General features: G+C 37.4%; 1 protein-coding gene across 10 annotated transcripts in view; it reads right to left on the reverse strand.

Moving 5' to 3' along the window:
- The window catches only part of BIRC6 (baculoviral IAP repeat containing 6), a 187,388-nt gene that overhangs the window by 105,949 nt on the left and 58,621 nt on the right, over positions 1-22,818 (reverse strand). For 5 of the 10 annotated variants that reach the window (XM_069800485.1, XM_069800484.1, XM_069800482.1 and 2 more), the window contains exons 22-40: positions 19,774-19,907; positions 18,539-18,685; positions 17,814-18,001; positions 16,870-17,184; positions 16,350-16,449; positions 15,674-15,888; positions 15,279-15,487; positions 14,618-14,964; positions 13,407-13,626; positions 12,332-12,465; positions 9,630-9,767; positions 8,745-8,872; positions 8,009-8,140; positions 4,315-4,530; positions 3,741-3,924; positions 3,198-3,353; positions 2,715-2,848; positions 895-1,048; positions 13-129 (exon numbers count right to left, since the gene is read on the reverse strand). In XM_069800485.1, the coding sequence (XP_069656586.1) occupies positions 13-129; positions 895-1,048; positions 2,715-2,848; positions 3,198-3,353; positions 3,741-3,924; positions 4,315-4,530; positions 8,009-8,140; positions 8,745-8,872; positions 9,630-9,767; positions 12,332-12,465; positions 13,407-13,626; positions 14,618-14,964; positions 15,279-15,487; positions 15,674-15,888; positions 16,350-16,449; positions 16,870-17,184; positions 17,814-18,001; positions 18,539-18,685; positions 19,774-19,907 (3,368 nt within the window). The remainder of the gene's footprint in view (positions 1-12; positions 130-894; positions 1,049-2,714; positions 2,849-3,197; positions 3,354-3,740; positions 3,925-4,314; positions 4,531-8,008; positions 8,141-8,744; positions 8,873-9,629; positions 9,768-12,331; positions 12,466-13,406; positions 13,627-14,617; positions 14,965-15,278; positions 15,488-15,673; positions 15,889-16,349; positions 16,450-16,869; positions 17,185-17,813; positions 18,002-18,538; positions 18,686-19,773; positions 19,908-22,818) is intronic. The other 5 variants (XM_069800486.1, XM_069800483.1, XM_069800490.1 and 2 more) reach the window with 4 other exon arrangements.

Raw genomic sequence — 22,818 nt, forward strand, 5'->3', positions numbered from 1 at the left:
ACACGTAGTTACGTGTAGGAGATGTGTTTGTTAATGCTTGTAGAATGGAATCAGCCTCCAGGGTGGACATCATTTTCAGCATCAGCTCAGCCTGCTGTTCAAGTCCAACTTCTAGACGTGCATCTAAAGCTACACAAGGCAACAAACAGGGTAAAACTGAATTGTATCAGACATATATAATTAGTTACTCTAACTTCCTGTGAAAGCAATATAGATATACAGTACACATTAAACTGAAAAAAAAAATCTCAGTATCACTAACAGAAAGATTCATTTTTATATATGACAGAAGCAGAATACAGAAACTTGTACTCTGAACTGAATATAAGGTTGTTATAGATGTGAAATATATAATTAATAAAATATTAAATTTCTGTGAAACAAACACATATTTCTTTTTAGTATCACACATGACTAATTCTGCATATGTTTAAGCTTGTTTTTCCTAAGGTAATAGCTCTCAAACAAGAACCAAAAAACTGTGTTTCCCCAGTGTGGCAGGGGAAAGATCTATCACCCCAGTTCAGTAGTTATTCCTCCAAACTCAACAAGTGTGCCACCTCATTCCTTAGGGTAGATCCAACTATCCAATATATCAGCCAACTAGAAAAGAGCTTCCAAAATTTCCTGAGAAAACAGGAATAATTTAAAACTGCCTATAAGTGTGTGCTCAAAAATGTTAGAAAATAAGATTTTCTGCTGTTAGGCTGTTTTAAATATAAACTTCACATAATATTCTTTCATTTACCACCAAAAAACCCCATGGCATATAGAAAATTTAATTATTTCCACTTAATACATGTAGAGATTGTTAACATAATTTGATATGCAGAAGTGTCAAATACAGTATCACAGAAAAGAGACCCTGAACAGAACTTTCAGTTCATTGCTTACCTTGAGAGACTGATACGCTCATGGTTTGTGATCCATTTTTCTCTGTAGTTACCGGTGGTTTTGCAACTGGAATTCCAACGCCTCCAATGTAAGGATTGTAATTGTAGGTACCATAATCAGCACCCCAGTAATCATACCAGGTGCTGCTTATAGGCTTAAAAAACAAACAAAACAACAAGAAAAAAAATAAACAGCAACTCTTTAGACTGCCCAAGTACAAAAATAAAATTTGTAATGACTAACAACAAACACTGAAGTTACAAGAGATTAAAACCAGAAGATTGGATCCAATAGCTTTAGAAAATTTTGTTTCAATTTTTATTGCTGTGTAAGCTACTGAATCCTTAGTGATTGTCAAAATCCAGCAATGTAGTTAGCTGTCTCAAAGATTCAAGAAGCCAATTTGAAAATGTTATCATCAGTTTTTATTCACACATTTGTACTATATTGTAAATTTTGAAGTGGAGTATCACACAGATATTTTGAGAAGTTATTTATCAAGACAGAATACTATATTATTAACTGTACTATGAAAGTACCTTGAAGCCTCAGCGAGGCTCAGGGATTATTTGTACTGGGCTCTGCAAAAGAAAGAGTTGAATAATCTCTACTGAAGTGTCATAATTTAAGACACTAAGAAAGCATATGAATCACAAGGAAAAAAATAGTAACGTAAGACTGTAGGAAGGCAATTTGTGTATGCCTGTATTTTTAATGGCAAGATCCAGTATCACCTGTCATTTTACAGATACAGAAGCAAATCTTAAGAAGGATTAAGAATGAAGAAGTGTTTTTCTGGCTGTTTTTGGAGGACATCCAATCAGTCAATGAGATCATGAAGATACTTGCAGATGAAGTGGACTAAGGCATACTGCCACATGAAATGATAGCAGAATAAAGGAGGAGGGAAACATCAGTAAAACAAAAATTAAGCAATAAGTGGAATTTTTGGTAGGGTGAGACTTAGAGAAAAAAAATCTTTACATGATAGGTAATGGGTGGAAGGACATATCAGGGAATATAGGAAAAAAAAAAGTAAATTTATTGTTGTCTGAGCAAGTGGTGAGAAAGATAATTGAGGTTAATTCAAATGAGGCTGAAGGTTTGAGTCAATAGTGAGAGGAGCAGGAAAACTCCAAATGAGAGCATCATCCTTATGGACAGAGAAAAGAGACTCAACATTTTATTACAAACAGTTTTGTTTCTTTAAAACCAAAATATTTTTGTTTTTTTAATACACCTTGACAATATACTATTACATCTAAACGTAATTTTACCACCTCTGATATGTTTAGCTTCCATTTTAAGTATGAAAGCATTTAATAATTTTCTTGTTCCACAGTGAAATAATTTTTTAAGTTAGTTGCTTGTCTTCATAGTCTGAAGTTGGTCTGAGCACTAGCTACTGCTGCCTTGGGTTTTTTTGAACACAATACTATCAGTATTAACCCTTAAGATCAATCACAGAAGCAAATGGCATGCTATTCTTAATAAAAAAGGACAAGACTTGATCTTATTTTTCTTTTATATTATGCTTTTGTTGTCTTTAACATGCTACAGTATGAGTAAACTCAGAACCTCTTGTTTATACAGATTATCTTCACACAAAAGCAAAATATTTTGTGGTCAATCGAGATATGAATACATCTGAGATGTGAACACAATCTTTACATTCTTTCCCGTTATTCTACATTAAACCTTTATAAAAGGCCAAAAGCAGGTCTTAAGACATCAAATACCACTAACGAAGAATTGTAAGAGAGAAAGGATTTTATTATTCCACACGTAAATGTTATCCTGAAAACTCAGGTGTGTCATACCTTGAAGACTTTGGCTGCAAGGGGATCTTTCTCCAAATCAATATCCAAAGGATCAATATCAACTTCCATCAGGTCTTGCAGTAATTCAAGGTCAATGTCCTTATCTTTTTCCAAAGATGACAAAGGTGGAGCACCTTTGAATGATTAAAAGAATATTAATACTACTAAGTACAAACCATAAAACATGGATATATCATCCAATTCATGGATGATTTTAAGGCTTTTAATATTACAGCTCTTAGTGCAAAAAGATAATGAATGCAATCAAGTTGCCTTTTTTAAATAATCAGAAAAATAACCATTTCGTACTGATCAGCTGTAAAAATAAGTTGAAGAATTGCTCATAGTCTGCCTGTATTTTCAGAAACTAATTATCCTATCACCAAAACTCCTTTACTGATACTTTGATAGATGAGTAATAGCAAAGGGTTTTTTTACTTCTTTGAGTATACATATATACATCAAGATTATGGAATAATTTACCTGTGATGTCATGTGTCAAAGGCTCATCTATTGTTTCCACTAACTGAACTGTGGACTGCTGGAGAGAGTCATCAGAATCCCCAGCTGAAGCTCCAGCATCTTCTCCCAAAGCACATTCTTCCATAGCTTCAGCTGCTATAGGTGCCAACAACTCTCCTACGTATTAGATTAAGCAGACAACTGAATTTCAAGCTTTATTCCACTTACAAATTAATATCCCAGTGTCTAGGCCAACTGTCTGTTCTTCATCTAACTCTAAATTCTCTAAGGGCTGCTTCTTCAAGGGGAGGAGTTCTGAATAATTTTCAAATAATCAGGGTCATATAAATATTAACTTTTCAATGCCCAAGTCACTAATTCAGGATTGACTGTAATTGCAACTTCAAATTGCATTTTTTACACACTAATCTCACGATCTTAAAATAGCGTCAGCAGGTTCTAACATAATAATTAAAAAAAAAAAAAAAAAAAATCGCTAAAACATTCAAGATAGAAAGTTTCAAGTGTAAAGTACATTCTGAAAAATATGAACTTAAAACAAACCTGCTAGAATATCCTGCAGCATACAAGTCAGAGAATACTGAGCCCATGCTCCGCCCCAAGAGATGTCTCCTCTGTTAAAATCAGTTCCAACAAGAAGCAGCAATAATCTTTCCAACTGCGTCTCATTTACAATCTCACATAAATGAATTGTTGGTCTTGTAGCATTTGCAATTCTAGCAAGAACCTAAAAAAAAAAAAAAAAAAAAGAAAAAAGAAATATATGCCTAGTCATATTTAACACTATGAAAATATGTAATAGCTTTCATTTCTACGATTATTAGATTTTGCTTACTAGTAAACTAGGTATTTTAACAAGCTTAAATTTATGATTTTACAAGTGTAATTACATGAAAATATTTTTTAAAGTTACTTTTTCTATGGAATTTTGAAGCCATCATATTGTAAGTTACGCAAAAGGTGACAGATCAGAAAAACTACCTCACCAGAAATTACTAGAAATTTTAATGCTGCAGCTAATTTTTACCATCGAGTCAGCAAAAAAAAGCAGTAACAGAAAGCTAATTTAGTGTGGTCTCCATTGCAGCTACAGAGTGATGTTCAATATTCTGTTTACCTTACAAACAAAGAGAAGTAAGTCTGCATGACAAGTAAAGTCCATGGACAAGAGAAAGAGCGCCAGCTTCTGCACTACAGAAATACAACGTTCATGTGCCAGTGTAAATGGAAGTGGTTCAATTTCCGGAGTTTCCTTTGTTGTTGATACTTCTGTATCTAAAGTAGAACGAGGCCATTCTGCAGTTCGACGTAAGCGTATTAAGTCCTTGAAGTGCTGCAGAAATTAAATTTGAAACAACAGTTAAATTTTAAAACAAACCTCTAAATCTTTTCCCAGTGAAAATCTGAGGCAGCAATAACAGTAACTGTAAAACTTAAAAAAAGCAAGGGGAGAGAAGGGGAGAGAAGGGGAGAGAAGGGGAGAGAAGGGGAGAGAAGGGGAGAGAAGGGGAGAGAAGGGGAGAGAAGGGGAGAGAAGGGGAGAGAAGGGGAGAGAAGGGGAGAGAAGGGGAGAGAAGGGGAGAGAAGGGGAGAGAAGGGGAGAGAAGGGGAGAGAAGGGGAGAGAAGGGGAGAGAAGGGGAGAGAAGGGGAGAGAAGGGGAGAGAAGGGGAGAGAAGGGGAGAGAAGGGGAGAGAAGGGGAGAGAAGGGGAGAGAAGGGGAGAGAAGGGGAGAGAAGGGGAGAGAAGGGGAGAGAAGGGGAGAGAAGGGGAGAGAAGGGGAGAGAAGGGGAGAGAAGGGGAGAGAAGGGGAGAGAAGGGGAGAGAAGGGGAGAGAAGGGGAGAGAAGGGGAGAGAAGGGGAGAGAAGGGGAGAGAAGGGGAGAGAAGGGGAGAGAAGGGGAGAGAAGGGGAGAGAAGGGGAGAGAAGGGGAGAGAAGGGGAGAGAAGGGGAGAGAAGGGGAGAGAAGGGGAGAGAAGGGGAGAGAAGGGGAGAGAAGGGGAGAGAAGGGGAGAGAAGGGGAGAGAAGGGGAGAGAAGGGGAGAGAAGGGGAGAGAAGGGGAGAGAAGGGGAGAGAAGGGGAGAGAAGGGGAGAGAAGGGGAGAGAAGGGGAGAGAAGGGGAGAGAAGGGGAGAGAAGGGGAGAGAAGGGGAGAGAAGGGGAGAGAAGGGGAGAGAAGGGGAGAGAAGGGGAGAGAAGGGGAGAGAAGGGGAGAGAAGGGGAGAGAAGGGGAGAGAAGGGGAGAGAAGGGGAGAGAAGGGGAGAGAAGGGGAGAGAAGGGGAGAGAAGGGGAGAGAAGGGGAGAGAAGGGGAGAGAAGGGGAGAGAAGGGGAGAGAAGGGGAGAGAAGGGGAGAGAAGGGGAGAGAAGGGGAGAGAAGGGGAGAGAAGGGGAGAGAAGGGGAGAGAAGGGGAGAGAAGGGGAGAGAAGGGGAGAGAAGGGGAGAGAAGGGGAGAGAAGGGGAGAGAAGGGGAGAGAAGGGGAGAGAAGGGGAGAGAAGGGGAGAGAAGGGGAGAGAAGGGGAGAGAAGGGGAGAGAAGGGGAGAGAAGGGGAGAGAAGGGGAGAGAAGGGGAGAGAAGGGGAGAGAAGGGGAGAGAAGGGGAGAGAAGGGGAGAGAAGGGGAGAGAAGGGGAGAGAAGGGGAGAGAAGGGGAGAGAAGGGGAGAGAAGGGGAGAGAAGGGGAGAGAAGGGGAGAGAAGGGGAGAGAAGGGGAGAGAAGGGGAGAGAAGGGGAGAGAAGGGGAGAGAAGGGGAGAGAAGGGGAGAGAAGGGGAGAGAAGGGGAGAGAAGGGGAGAGAAGGGGAGAGAAGGGGAGAGAAGGGGAGAGAAGGGGAGAGAAGGGGAGAGAAGGGGAGAGAAGGGGAGAGAAGGGGAGAGAAGGGGAGAGAAGGGGAGAGAAGGGGAGAGAAGGGGAGAGAAGGGGAGAGAAGGGGAGAGAAGGGGAGAGAAGGGGAGAGAAGGGGAGAGAAGGGGAGAAAAAAGAGGGTTTAAGAATGCATGAGAATCTGGAATGCAATTAAGGCTTTACTGGCAGAAATTTGTTTTGACAGCATTTTATCTCAGGTGACACTCATAACAAAATTATCCAGTTCCACACAAGTGTCAATTAAGCCTTTATGTTTGCCATAAAACTTATTGAGAATATGTGTTTTAGAAGTTTATTTCATACTTCCACACCTGCATATAAAGCTACGGCTACCTTGAAGCAAACTGTATACAAGAGCTAATGTGGAAATTTACCTTTGCAAGAACACTGACTTCTAAGTTCTTCACACTAGATAGATCATCAGTAATTTCTAACTTTCTTAATACTTCCAGTGTACAAAGTGTCCATTAACCACCATAAATTGAACTAGCCTGATACTTGATCAGAGCTCTAAACTACAACCTTTTTGACAGAGCGTCTACAAATTCAATGGAGGAAAAAATCCTCCCATCCACCACGGCACACATTTACCAGCTCAGTTCATTTATCAGCTACACAAGCAGTCTAAAATTACGTAACACAAAAGCCTCTTATAATCTCACTGAAGTAGCAGCTACTCAAGTAGACCATAGAAAGAACTATTTACTAACACAAAGGTTTCAGCTTTCTCCTAAATGCAATAAATGTTTTAAGTTACTCACAGCTTGTCATAACTGAAAGTGATTAGTAGGCGAAGTAGTAAAAACTACATGAAATGCAACTATCAAGTGCACAGTAATACCATAACTAAATGTTAAGATACTGCAAGGGGGGGAAGTCTTTAGTTCAACATGCTTTTTTGATGCAACATGGCTGCTATAAAGCGAAACTTAAATAGCTGGATAGCATATTTCAGCCAGTGACTCATTTAAAGATGTCTCAAGGGGCCTACCAGTGGAGTAGCCCCCTTGCTATAACCTGCAGGAATAAAGCAGAAGATAGTGCAGGAAAGAACAGCTCATGACAAGCAGAGTTAGTGAAAACTTAGGGCTTTATTTTTATGCTGGTGTTTAAATTTTGGTGTGGGGTTTGGTTTTTGGTTTTTTTGTGGGTTTTTTTGGTTGGTTGTTTTTTTGTTTTGTTTTGGTATTTTTTCTCATAATTACTGGAAGTTGTTTGTTGTAAGATTTCCCTTTACATTGCCTGTAAGGTCTTCCCACAGGCCTACTTTCAGTCATCCTAACAGACAGTAGTACTTCTGGAATTACAGAGTAAATATTTAAAGAGATACCTAAGTTTGGTAGCTAGAAAAATTTACACTTTTTTTTGTGTTCTCTGCAAAGTCCATGTTGCCATCTCCAGAAATCCCTAAATTTCAGCACCTCATCCATAATCAAAATAATTAACTACCACATCCACTCTCAGTATCTGGGGCTTACTGCAAGATGCCTCAACTTACATGAGAAGTACTTTTAAGAAGCTTCTGAGAAAGCTCAGAAAACATTCTCAGAAGTTGTATTTATTAGTTTGAGACAGCCATTGGCATGATTATTTTCTGATTACTCAACCAGGAGAGCATCATGCATAAAAGTTAGCCATATAAAACATTACATTTCTACTGGTATATGTTATCCAAAGTTTAAAGATATGACTGGCATTCCCAAAGCTACAAGATTATTAGTGATTTTGGCCATGACTACCTAAAAAACCCCTGCAGAAGTATAAACTATTTTTCACAGTGCAAGAGATTTCCAGATGGCTGCTGTTTTCAGCATCAGAATATGCTTGATAGCAGCCACGATGAAACAACTTTTTAAAATAAGGTCAACATAGGACAAAAATGACTTTGCAGGAACAGGTCTTTCCATGCAAAGGACAAGAAGTCAGTCACAGTTTCAGAGCATCATACCTTTGAAGTAGCCTGCTTTAGTTTTGCCTGTTCTACTAAAAGTTTGTATGATGATCCTTTGTTGCTTTGTATTTTCTCTTTTTCCATCTGTTCCACCAAAGCCTTCTGTTTTGCTTTTAATAAGTTAAGTTGCTAAAAGAAAATGTTAATAGGAAAAAATGAAAATTTAAGCAGTAAGATGTTAAAAGGATCTGTATGTTCATATGATAGTAATCTTCAGTTCAAATTGTAACTTGAGCTTTTAAAATACAGTTTATATACAATTTTAACTAAGACACTATAAGGGGCTACTAGCAGACCCATAACAGATGAAGTTTAAGAAGAAACAGTATTTTTAAAGGAGCTCAAGACATACGTGCTCAGGGTCACAAAACCTGCATGGTTGCATTTAGAAATGAAAAGTTTGTTTCTTAAGAATTACCAACTTTTAAATCACAGCTTAGATGCTTGCACTCAGGTGTACCCAGATTTCTCTAGAAAGTAAATTATATTTATTATCCAATATGGGCCACAGAGTGCAACAGTACACTCCAACATCTGTTCTTCCAGCAGATCCCATGCCCCATGGTTTGAGACGAATGTCGAAGAAGTTAGGCAGCCTTTAGCTACAGAACCAGACCTATGCAAAAGCAAGGCTGAATGAGTCCCAAGGCCAAAGTTGTCCTTCCAACAAATGAGATATACTATAAACAAGACATACTTGTGTGAAAATAGCCACTACCGTTCTGGAAGTCACCTGTTTATGATGCACAAGCTGTTTTCTGATCTTTCGGGAATACAGTCTATCTAGGCTACTGTTGCCTTTAGTTGATCTGCTCAGACTCTGAGTGTGAAGGCTATTATTTATAAAACTCCACTGGTTTCCTAATGGAAACAGAAAAAAAAAAGGAGATATTAATCCATCTTACTAAACCTCACTTAACTCCAGAGAAAAGCATTTACATTGCAGCAATGGTTAGCATCTCCATACACTAAATACTAAACAAACAAGCAAAATCTCTCTTAGTGTTATGCAGCTGTCACCACTGATGGTACTATTTCTGTGTAATTTTAAAATGCAGCAGTACCACCTTGTTTTCATTATTTTTAAAACATATAAGGAGGTAAGCAAGACTGTCCTAACTAAAAATACCTGAACAGCTTCCATAACACAAAAGCTTTAGAGTTTTCACTTTTAGAAAAGATGTTCAAAGAAAACCATAGCTAATCCATTTAAACAATAAAAAAATAAACAGACAAAAAATGCATTTAAAAATACTGGATAAAAATACCATGGCAAATACCAAAGCAGTTACAAAGTCATACTGTTGCCCTTTCTCACAACACAAAACTGTTTCAACATGGTGTACTCCCAATCGCCAGGTCCCAGAGTCACAGAATAATATACAGACATTTTACAAACTAAAATCAATCCTGTAATTTTCACTTTAAGAAAATGAAAGAGATCATATTTCTAAGCAGAAGGGGATGTAAAGAAGCAGACAACAATGCAAATAAAAAGATCACAACATCTGTTTTTAAAATCTTATTTTTCAAGTGAATTGAAAATACATTTTAAGTATTTGAACAGCTCCCAAACCAATACACACAGAAGCAAGTTCTGATAATAAGTGTTACAAACCTGTCAAAAATCGTTCCCTCTCTTTTCCATTCAGAGGTTTCTTGGCCGTGGCTGCTTCATCTTCAACAGTAGCTACGTAATCCAGTAGTCTGGACACCAGCATTACAACCCAGCTGATCATGGGAATGTCTAAAACTCCTTCAAAACAAATAGATTTGAGAGCATTAATAAAGTTTTGAAGCCATAACAAATTAGTTTTAAAGAAATCATAAAAACCATTAGGTAGCACACATTTCACTAGGTCACAAAGATTCTGCTCTTTTTTAAAAAAATGAGAATAAGAGTCCGAGCACTCATAAATGAGGGAAGACATCAAACATTCAGTATAGAGTTCAGGTCCAAGAAAAAATGCCACAGTTCTCTTAGTCTGATGAAGTCAGAGGTCAAAAGCTTCACCTCTACCGTTGAAGCTAAAAATTAAGCAGCATTTAAAAAAAAAAAAGTAAAAAATTCTATGTCTAAATTTCCTAAATACCAAATGCAGAATGACAGCTGCTTGCATTAAAGCACATAAATTAGAAGTCTCAAATTCCATAGTGTGAAATTCCTCCATCAACCAGGGCTCCAACAAGACAGTTATAACCATGCACCCGAATACCTTCAATTTTTATTCCTTTTTTAGCGTATTTTCACATAGCCATTTGAATAAGATGCAGGAAAGCCAAGACTGAGCTCAGACTAGATGAACCATGCTGGTGGCACTAATGACTGGCTATTGCTTATTTCAGTCTTATACATTAAATGCAGTATTTTTGTACAGGCAGAAGGGAAAAAAACCACACATCTTGCAAGAAAAAAATCTTTCTGTGCATGAGCAAATCTAAATCAACTGTTCTAAAGTGAACTCATGAGTGCTCAATAAAGACCAGAAACCTACAATTAATGACCACTTAATTACAGTCATTATGCAAATGGCATACTTTTACATAACATCAATACAACAAAATCATTAGTACTACAGGTTACACATACATTTTCATATCTGCACACTGTGCTAAGCCACATTTAACTACACTACACTTTTCATGCACTGACCTCAAAAAAGCTTTCATTAACTCAAACTATATTAATTCCAGATCAAACAAGAAAACTAAGGGACAGAAACCACTTGTGCAAAATCACAAGTAGCTGCTGGCAGCCCAAGCAATAGGATGCAGGCCCTGACTATTAACTCCAGTTTCCTGTCCACACTGGCAGAAAGCAGCCCACCCCAAGCAGGCAGAGGAACAGGAGGCCTTCCCCATAACAGGACCTGAAAAGGAACCGCAGACTAAATTGGAAGAATAGAAATGAGTAGCACTGGTGACCTTTACACACCTTTTTGGCTGGCACACTAAAAAGAAAGGAGCCTGCTGCAGAGTGAAGTATATACCTTTTCATACTTCTGTTAAAACAAGTGCATTTCTTTTCCTTTCATCTCCTAAAAAAAATTAAAGTTTTCAGCTTCTCTCCCCCTCCCTCCAAGTGTCTTTTGATTATTCCTTTTTTTCCCCCCTCTGCCTCAAAGTTTACAACTTCTCTCTACCCACAACACTCACCTCTCACTTTGATTGTCCTTTGTTTTCTGACTTTTTCCCCAGTAAGTTTTCAACCCTTTGACCCTTAGTTATGTGTGATAGTTCTCAAATAGGAATTTCTTCTGCCTTACTTGATGCTTCCACCACACATAATAATGCCCTAGTACTCACCTGTACTGTCCAGGAGGAAGGAAGCTGGAAGACCAGCAAATAAAGCTCTGAAGTATCAGTTACTTCTGCTTCCTAAAGTCCTCCGTGAGGACAACTAGTAAGGCAAGAGCTATGAAAGGAATTGGCAGCTGTGGGGAGAGTGCAAACAGAGGTAGAGGAGATGTAAGCTTGGGTTTGCCTCAAACTAGTTAGAGACTACAGCAGGATACGGCCAAGATAGAGAAAGTACACAGCAGACCAATGGGAAGCAACAGGACAGCTTCTGACACCAGCTGTAGACTTGTTTCCATCAGGAAACAAGGTAAAAAGTAAGAACAGATTCTCAGCTGGCATTTACCAACTTCACAACACTAAGAATTTTAAACAGCCTATCTTCTACAATGCTCTGCTACATGTACATAACAAATGAAGTAGCCTAGAGCTTGATGTGTTCAAAAGCAAGCATTTTCTTCAACCTTAGGGTAGTTAAGAAAACACTCAAAGAAAATCAAGTTTGGAGAATACAATTTCAGTAATTTTTTTAGGGTAAAAAAAAGTAAATTCCTTGCGATTACAAAAAAACCCCAGGTAGTTTGCAGAAACCTTGCAGATACACCTAACAAACTTGTTTTCCTAACTGTGTTTCACCTCAAAAGCTTGAAACTTAGAAAGAATCTCACGAGCAAAAAGGGGCACTTCTTTCCAAAACGCTAAATTCCAAAGTCATTCACTAGAGCCACTAGAGCTGTCTACACATTGGACGTCCCCCCCACTTTGTTAAAACTTTAAAGCTTCCTAGCTGAATTAAAAGCAACCAAATAGATTTTGCTCAGGTTTAAACAGGGGGCTGGGGGGAGGAATTTCTTTTAGCACCTAAAGAACAAGAAGTTTCAGCACATTTTAAGACAACTGTGTTTTGGAAATATAGTAAACAAGCAATTTCTTCCTTTAATACACCAAAAATTGTGAGCTAGTCTCTCAATTTTCTAGCTTATAATGAATATGAAAATATAGTTTCTCAAATTAGAGGGCTACCTTCAGTTCTTCTGTGCACAGGTAAATGAGGTTGCAGTGGTGACAGCAGGTTATCCAGGAGATTAAGTAAACTTTCTAAAACACCACTGTTGCTAAGCGATCTTTGGCCAATGCAAGAAAGCAACATGAAGACCCTAAAAATAAAATTTACATATTTAAGATTTTATTTCTTTTTCAGATCCGGTAATATTCTGAAACACCCCTTATAGAACAATATTCCCCTAGGCTTCCATCTGAGACACAAGCAGATTGCTACAGAAAGCAGTACCGTGGCCCAGCAAGTGAACTGGATTTCACGTTCTATTGTTGTAAGGATAATGCAGTATTTTAGGGTGAACACTTTCTCTTTCTTGCTCAAGAGGTCAGCAGAGCATTCTACTTCGTACATCTGAAACAAAACCTCATCCATTTTATTTCCTATTACCTACAATAAACTGAATAACAGGCATAGAGAATTAAATCCATGTATTCTTATATCCTTGAATTAATTCATTTTAAAAAAATCATGAAATGTAAATGTTGCTGTCCAAAGAAGGCAGAAAGCCACAGAACAGCAAATATATTTGATTAAAATAAAATGCTAATGTTTAGAATATCAAAGACCTCTATCAATAATGTGAAATAATCAACACACCTAACATTCAATGCTCAACTCTATGCTTGCTTGCTCTTATCTCAGAGAAATCTTTTGTATTAAATGCTAATAGTGTGCCTTCCAGCCTCAATCTTAATTCCAAATGTATTAGAAAAGCAGCTCTATGATGAGGGTGTATTTAAGCCTGTTAAAGGAAAAGGCAATTTTTGACACTGGGGAACAATCCTGCTAGGTATGTGAAGATCTCCAAGTAAAGAAAACCAGCAACTTATTGTGGTGTAAGCACCAAATAGGTGCAATAAATAACTGCAATCAGACATTTACCATTTACAGTGCTTTTTTAGAACTGTTTCTTAAATCAACGGAACAGATGGATAAGTATCCTTCAGTCACATTTTGTCAATTCCACTGTTAAGTTATGAACAATGGAATTACTTAAGCGATTCACATGTAATGTATCAATATAGACTTACACCTTACCTGTCTTGCGGGAATATGAGAAGCTGCTCTGAATTGTATAATTCCTGCAGTACATTTGAGAGAAACTGACCCCACCATCTTTCTCCTCCACAGAGCTGAACAAGCAGAAGGCCAGTATGCAATCTTATCTTTGGGGTTCCACTGATACATAGGTGTTTAAATAATTCTTCACAAGCTTGAGCATGAAAAGTACTTTGCAGAACCACAGGAACAGAGTGCCCTTTTAAGAAAGGAGAACAAGCAACTATGTTTATGGAGACAATGGTTTGAAAACATAGGAGGAAAAAGTTTGCAGGATGTTTTTAAAACTATTATGGACTAGACTAATTGGCACAAGGGGGAAGGAGGAGGGAACACATGGGGAGATGGTAATTTGCAGGTAACCTATAAAAACCAGGCCATTTGGTCAAAACCAAATCAATTTCATGTCAGTGCAAATACCCCCATGGAATCTACACAAAGCAAAAAACAAACCATCATTATGCTTAAGAACAAACTGGCACAGAAAATTACAAAATTACGAGACAGACACACCTATCTATCAATATAATATCAACAGAACAATGTTCTGCCTGCCTTTTTTTTTTAAAAAAAAAAAACAAACAACCCACCACTCCTACTCAGAATTTTCAATTTCAATTCTCCAAGAACTCTTTCAATAGCAAGTTTAGGAAATAAAAATCCTTAATGGATATTAAAAATCATGAACCGAGTAGAGATACTGGTTTTATGACTTCCCGCCCCCCAAAGAAGCAATTTCTGCTTCCCCTCCCCATTTCTAACTACCTAATCCACCCCCAGTGTTGCACAAGCTGCGATGCTCACAGATCCTTCCACAAGCTGATTCTACCTATGAAAACAACATGAGTATTCTGCCTGGGCAGTCTTTTGTTACTTCAGCAAACTGAATCAGCCCACAGAAGGATCAGATGACTCTCTGAACAAAGGAATATGCAGCCAGGACTATGGAAAAGGGAGAAGGACCTCAACACCCTCTCCTATCCTTTTTGGGAGCTGGAAGTGGTTAGGTCAGCTCGGTGCCACTGGTGAAACTTTACACTGTATGTTACCAGCTACTAAAATCATAGTAAAACATATCTGAACATAGATTAAAAGCTTTATAGCGGGGAAGTATAGATCAAGAAATATAAACACTTGCAAATTGTTTCTACTAACATGACAAAAATACCAAAACCTCAAAAAATACTAACCATTGGAAGAATGAAGCAAACTAAGCAAAGTATCCAGTAAGTATCTAATGATGGTGCGTAACTGTTCTGTGGATGACATCTGAATCAACTCTTTTGGATCAGATTGCTCTTTCAGTGTTTTCCTGCTTGCACCTAAAGCTACTTTGAGCCTCTGAACAGCATGGTGAGCCAAGTTGAGTTGAAGCTGTAGCTGAATGCAGTCCTGGTAAGCAGAAAATACTCTGCTATCTTCTTCTACTGCCTTGTCCGGCTTTCGTAAAAAGTACTGGGCATTGTTAGCACTATTGAGTGGTGGCAGGTCAATACTCTGCAGAAGGATTTCTAACCGATGACAGGCCAAATTGTACCTAAAGGGAACATTCCAACAGACAATTCAAATAGACATTAGCAATAGCAATACATTTGACAGTTACCCTGCCAGAATACAACTTCTGATCTATTTTGAATGCACTATTAGAAGAAATATTGAAAAAAAAAAAAAAATACAGTGCAGTCTTTGTTACTGCTATAAAGATACTCACTGTAACAACTCTACAATAAAGGCAGAGTTTTTTGGTCTGAAGAATGTAACAGGAAGAAAAACCCTAAAACTCTAACATTACAATATCCCAGTGTTTTAAGTCAAAATAACTAGTAAGTACACATATTTTTTTCTTCTAACCTGCATTGTATGTCTTCTTGCAATGCAATCATCATTGCCAAATGTTGGTCAATTTCTGGCTGATTTGCAGCTTCACCTTCTCCTCTGAGGGGATCGTGCATTAGTTTCAGCTCATTTTCAAAGGGTAAGATATAGGTATGGCCATAATAAAATCCTAATGGGATTTTTGCTCTGGCATTTGTGCTACCATATCGACCAATAACAGTGATCTGAAAGAGAACGGAACTATACTGTAACACAATTGTATCAAAGAGGCAAAATAAACACCAAGTCAAAAATTCATAAAAAATTTATAGCCAACTAAAGTTTGATCTGAAGACAACTTAAGAGAAAGTTCACATACTAACAAAGATCAAGAGTTTAAAAGATAGAGTATGCAGTCTATCCCCTTTTACCTTCATAAACCTGCAAACTGGGGGCGGCAACAAGTCATGTAAAATAAGTGAATGTGTGCTAATATCAGTAGCCACTACCAGTCGCCTTCCATCTACTTCTTCTCCTAAAGTCCAGATGTCAATTGACAAAGAAGCCAAATCTCCACAAGTGGGAATCAATACATCTGTCAGCAATATAGGTCTTCCAAAATCTAAAGTCACGAATCTTCTTGCTCCTAGGGGAAAAACACAGGATTGCCTAAAATACCAGTGTGCTAACCGGTGAAGAGATGTTACTTCTCAAACAATAAAGCCATTGTTTATATATTGCTCAAAAGTTGTACATTTCAGATTAAACATAGCTGCACAATCTCAGAAGCTCTCACTACAGCTTGCACCCTTTGAAAACAAAATTGTGGCTTCAACTTTTGTTATGGTTTTTACGCATTATTTCAGAACAGGTGCTCTGTGCAGAGACCCAACATATTCCTCCAGCCCCAGGATTTTTCAACTTGACAAACATCACTGAATGTTGAGTCTTAAACTTACAGATACAACAGAAATGCAAACTGAGAAATATATTTTCTTTGGAAAGCCAAGTGAGACTGCAGCTAAGCAACTTACTTAAGACCCTGGAAAATATTCCACTTCTTATTAGATAACGTATCAAAATTATTATTAGGAATTCTGGTTTTACCTGAGTGCATTCGCTCTATAATAATTGACTGATGAGGTGGAGGTTGAAGAAAATGTGAAGCGTGAGATATTGCAAGAGCAAGACCGGATCCAAGTGGATTCTGAGGAGTGGGAAAACATCAGTAAAATTAAGTCATTAAATTCTATGCATTTATAATAAGCTGTTCTTTAAAAAAAAGTGTAAGAAAACCTCTTGTGATTTAAAGATGCATGATTTTGACAACACCTCACTACATTTAGATTTGAGCATGAACCATCAAAATATATCAACTACTAAGTTCAAAGGATTAATTACTCCTTATACAGTTAAGCTAGCTCCAATTAAAAGAAAACATCTGAGGTACTATAACAACTCTATCTTGCTTTCATAAGTCTTCCTTTTCAAATAGTTTGAATTTAGTGATATAGTTTTCACATCTCATACAAATGAACAGGTATTTACTAGCATTCCAGTACAAATTAGATCCTGATAAGGCTGACAGCATCTTGTTTCTATAAGAAAAACAAACAAAAATAATTACCGTTCTAGACTTGCTTGTATTTTTGTTATGTGCTGCAAGGTTAACTGTTGGGGGATCAATGACTGAACCAGGGAAAAGCTGAGCAAGCTCTGCATTAATAACAGCAGAAACTGCCTCATTAGGTGGAGTCAAAGGTGGAGTCATGAACAGAGGAGTTGTTTTTGGTGTGGGTGGAATGACATCTGAAGGATGGATGAAGAACCCTGGGGCTGCTACTGGATTAGAAGGCACAGAGTTGTGAACAGGACCAACTGCTGATGCTGCTGCTGCCGCTGCTGCTGTTGTCTGATGCAGTTTTGCTTCCAGCTTGGCTTTCTGCGGGGAAAATGAAAGCAGTGTATGTAGCAGATAATACTGCTTGTGAACACAGTAGTAGTATTGAACTACAAGTTCAACTTTTATTATAAAACTAGATTTAATAAATCCAAACCACCTTCAACATAGGCATGTTAGCTGTCCAACTGTAAGTTGAAAAAATGAAACTCTATTCAATTTGATCTTGCTGAGGAACATGAGTAATTAATTGGAGTAATCAAAAAATAATAACCCTAAAACTGAACAGCAAAGTAGAGTCAACACAGGCAAGTTTCATACTCACAATGGCTCTATGACTGGTACTTCCCTGTGTCAGCAATTGTGCTTTTCATTTCAGTGGGCTTTTCCAACTTCAGACCGATATACTTATGTATTAAGACTTAGTTTTGATCACAAACTCCCAACCCACCCTCAAAATACATAAAAACAAAGTCTGAAAAACCAACGCAGCATGGGAGACTCTCAGCATTTTGCTTAATAAGAGTGACCCTCAGTGCAGAGCCGTTCCTTCCTCAAATACACTATGGAGAAAAAAAAGGGGGGGGGGGAGGGGCAACTAGCTCTGCAACTACTTTCTCAGCTTTTGAAGTTTAGAGACAGCATTAAAAAATAGCCAAATAGCCTCCAACCTGTTGCTGAAGCTTCAAAAGCTGCTGCTGTTTCTCTTGCAGCACCTGGAGCTGTTGCTCAGCTGAGGCCATTGCATGAGAGAGAGACTGCAAAGCTACCTGGGCTGCTGAACTCAGTGCTGTCGAGGCTTCCCCAACCGTTCCAGAAGAGAGGCCACCAACTGCTGGGGTAACCCCAAAGGTACTCACTGGCATGAAACAAACAAACAAACAACCAAACAAAACAAAAACAGGTATGTAGAAATGTAATTATAAAACACACCTCTAATTTCATTCCTTACTAATTGTTAAGAGAAAGGTAAAAACAAGAGAGATGCCTCCTTTTTATCCAGTTCTTGCTAGAAAGTAACATCATCTTGAATTACAAAGTATATGGTTTATAGACTATGCACACTCATCATACTTGCAACATTTTCATTACAGAAGAGCCACCTAATGCCCTGAAATTCTGTTGCCACATAAGGCCGCAAGGTAAAGATACAAGCTTGTATGTTATACTCTCTAATAGAAACAAATTGATTCAAATTAATAAATTTGGAATCCAGTTTGTTAAGTTCTAAGAAGTTTAACTTCATATATAGAACTATTTAAAAAAAACCAACAAACTTTTCAACAATTATAAAACTACAGGCAATCTGTTTGTCAAACAGTGCTCATTATGTCCAATTAAAAATATAATGTTGTTGAACTATACCAAGTAGAAAAAAATGAAAAATTGTATATACCAGTAAACGTACTTGCATCGTCCCTTTCTATTCTAGTTCCATCACTTGTTGAAACACAGGTAAAGTGCAGAGGTTCAACTTCCAGAAGTCCAGTAAGGGAAGTAAAACTACCTTCAGCAGCTGCACAGCTACTTATTTTCCCATTTCCTGAAAAAAAAAAAAAAAAAAATCTGCACCATCAGCTAATGTTTTCTTGATAGTGACATTTCAAGTCATGAAGAGTCAAAAGGGACAACTAAATATAATCCACATTTTATTACTTTGCATTGTGGAATAAACACCGTAACACTGTCACATCCACAATATAAATGGAAGTATATTTTAAAATGGATAATGCTGCCAAATTTGAACAGTTATCTTAATAGGTCAAACTATCAAGTGTGACAACAGAAGCATACTGTAAACTTTTTAATCCAGAAATAAATTATATATGGACGCTCTATTCTTTCTACACTGTGAGAAAATTAGCTTGCAAAAATACACTGATGTTACTGAAAGAAAGAGAAAGAAAATAACAGACTTACTAAGATCATACCACAAGTTACTATAAAAACTAGACTATTATTCAATATACTAACAAATTCAGTGTTGTATGGAGGGAGGGGTGGGAAGGAGATGGACAAGAGCATACGAGAAAAGGATAGGAGTCACTATGACTGATGAATATGCTTGCTACGAAAAGAATTTACTGACAGGTAAAAATCGTCTCATTCTTAGGACATTCCATGGCCTAAAGATTCACTTATGAACTAACCTGAGAGAATACATACAAATATGCTTTTAAGGTATTTTAATGCCTCTGAAACAGAAAAAACCCCCTCATTAAATCTGTAATATTTAAGTAGAGTACACCATGTGGCAGCTTCCCAACTTCAGAAAAATCCATTTAGGTTTCTCTGCCTATGAGATGGTTGCTAGTCTAAATGAGTAATAACATATCTCAAGGAAGCTGCTCAACAGAAGTGACAGATGCTTCCTAGATGACTCTGACCCAGGGAATGATAGCAGCCTTACTGTTTAATCTCTAGCCTTTTGTTAGATCTTCTGCAGCATAAGAAAACAACAGATTCCAGAAAGAGGCTTTTTTCTTGCCCTTGAAGCAAGAGAGTATCTTGAACTTCATTATGTACAGCTATAAAACAGATGGAAAGTATAAAACCACATCTTCACTAAATGAAGGGAGTATAATAGAATTACCAATTCTTCCACAATAGATTACTGTTAAACATACATACCTGACAGAACATCAGACAAATCAATTTCATCTGACTGTACTCCAATGCTGCTGTTGTATACATTTTTACAAGACGAGCCACTTATTTCCAAATCAAACAGAACTGGATCAAAAGGCGAACTATATAATCCATATCTACAAATGGAATAAGACAAACAGCACTATTCAAACAGTAAGAATCTATATAAAATTATTTACAGAAAAAAGCCAAGTATTTCATCATCAGGATTTATTATATTCCAAACTATTATTTTCATTCAATTGACATATCTTAGAAATTACCATTTACTTATATTTCATTAAAGTAATTTATTAGGTGACCTTTTCAAACAGCTTATGGTGCTAAATAAGTAACTCTTTGTTACTAGTTTTGAAGATGTAATACTGTCCTGCAAACATAACACATAATCACATTCGGACATGGAAACTAGAACTACAAACCTTAGACAATTAGCCACAGCAACATGCATGCCTGCACATGGTAAATCAGACATTTGTCTGAAGTCAATAAAAACGCGGTACTGTTTTCCAAAACAGCAAAACAAATTCAACCTCAGCTTGTTCTTCCAGCTGAAGTAAGAAGAAAAGAGGAGATGCTGCTAGGGATTACAAATCAACACTTATGAGTACTTTAAATATCTCAACAGAAGAAAATCTCATTAATCCTACTCTGGCAGTACCCCAAGGGGAAGAAATAATACAATCACTCAGGTGACAAGGTGGTCTCAAAACAATTAAGGTTTTATAAGCCAAGAAAAAGGAAAATCCAAAGTAATTACAAAATCAGTGTTGGGTTTTTTGTGTGCCAATACCTATTACCAGCAACTGACAAAAGGAGAAAAAAAAAGAAAAAAAAAAGGAAATCAGGCCAAATTGTTAAGCAGGAGTAGAAAGAAAAAATGCATCTGTGCAGGTAGAAAAGTGAGAAACTTCACACTTCGACTGGCAAAAGCCAGAACAAATATTAAGTATTTCCATGAACAAACACACCAGCAGCAACAGGAAGTTCCTCCACCCCCTTTTCCTTCTCCCTCTGAGCAGCTTCTCTGTTCTTTAGCAGGCAAGGAAAGCCCCCAACAGGTAATGCTGAGAAGGCTAGAGTGTTTAAATATCTTTTTTGATCAAGTAGTCACAAAAGGATAAATGTCTACGCAAATACTACAACACCAGCAACAAGGTAGAACAGGTTCTAGACTTCTCTGAATGTTAAAATGCCTCCATGTTGGCCGGGCTCAATGCTTTTTGCCACACAATACTAAGATTGTAACTAGTCAGAAAATGACATTATACAAAAGGGCAATAATTGCTACTGATCTTCAAAAAAACCCCCCAAAACCCTATACATTCCCCAATGAAGTTACTTACAAGCATGTACAAGGTAGCAAATTTAAGATGACAACTTTATACTAAGGAAAATACATATTGGTTGAATCTAGGTTGCTCTCTACAAGTATGTACTACACAGAAACAGTGCAATACTGCACATTTAGCAAGACTGACATGTTTGCTGCATGACCTTTCTTCATAAGCAAAGCAAGACAATGTGCTACTGTAAAGTGGCTACTAAAACACACAAAAATGCTCAGACAAAATTCAGTAAGGTACCTTCGCAGCCTGTTTTAGACCTCAGATTTACAAACTCACTAAATTAGGTCAGCTCAACATTAACACTGATTACTTGCACGATTTAAGTGAGGAGTTCGATTTATTAAGTAAGCAGGTGATAAAACCTAAAAAGGGGTTGCAAGAGCTTTGTAGAATGGGATCAGAATTTGAATGTATTATAGAGTTAAATATATTCTGTCCAACCCAGAGTTATTTCAATAAGCATAGTGCCTTTTACTGATCCTTCAGAAGGAATGATCAGGTTCACAGTTTTCAGCTGTATTGGCAACATTTTTCAGAAAAGGATATAGAAGTTAGATCAAGAAAAAACAAAGAATGAATCAACGATGCCACATAAAAAAAAATCACCCTATTCATCTATGCAGTAATGAATATAAACTATGAGAAATAACTCTTCTGCTTCACTCAGAGATCTCAACTGGAATAATGTTTACAATATTGTGTACCACAGTTCAAGGCAGATGAGGACCAAAGAAAACAGCTCAAGGAAACGCTTTAAGAACAACTACAGATCTAGAGAATGTGATCAAGATACATACATCCTCTAGACATCCAAAATTTTTTAGGACTGAAATAATCTGCTCTTTATCACCAAGGTGGAGAGGACACAAATATTAAAAGGCTTCAGTTGCAGCAAGGGAGTTTTCAGATTAGACACAGGCAGAAGGAGACAGTTCAAGTGTTAATGGTAAGAATAATTAAGCCATGTAACAGCTTACATTATTTAGAATAATTAAATTCCACAACTACTTTAATCAGGTGCTTTCAAGAACAGGCTGGAGAAATTAGTCAGATTTGCTAGAGAGAAACCAACCTGCTTTGTTGTAGGACAGGCTAAAATACTGTCTGAAATTCCCTTTTTGTTGTTCTCTGAACTGCAAGTCATGTAACACACCCATCTGGCCTTATTCTTGCAAGTTTTACTTGCTTTATTTTGGCACATGATAGTAAAATGAGTACAACTCTGCCTTAAGACAACATGAATGTGCAGATCCTTTAAGTAGATATCTGTTTTTATTTGATTACCAAATGTTAGGCTATTATACCTGGGAACAACGTCAAAAAAGAAAAAAAACAATACTAGAAACTCTGCAAAACAAATGCACACAAATAGATTAAAAAACAACTCACGGAGAGAGAAGGGAAAAAGAGTAAAGCAATGGCTGCCTACTAACTAATTTTTTTTTTTTTAAATACATATTAATACTTACCTTCTACATAAAAAAACAAAGAGAGAAATTACACTATTCTCTTGATCTGTAGACTTATAAAGGGAAGGCCAGTAAATTCTGTCTAAATCAGTAAACTAAGTTAAGAAATAGTCAGTCCTTGCTAGAGAGAGAGCTATAGTAATCAAATACAGGATTAGACAGATGTGTCTGCTGCTATTCTTATCCTAACTATGCAGACACCGAATTAA

Source organism: Haliaeetus albicilla, chromosome 13 (assembly GCF_947461875.1).
Source record: "Haliaeetus albicilla chromosome 13, bHalAlb1.1, whole genome shotgun sequence".
Classification (NCBI taxonomy): Eukaryota; Metazoa; Chordata; class Aves; order Accipitriformes; family Accipitridae; genus Haliaeetus; species Haliaeetus albicilla.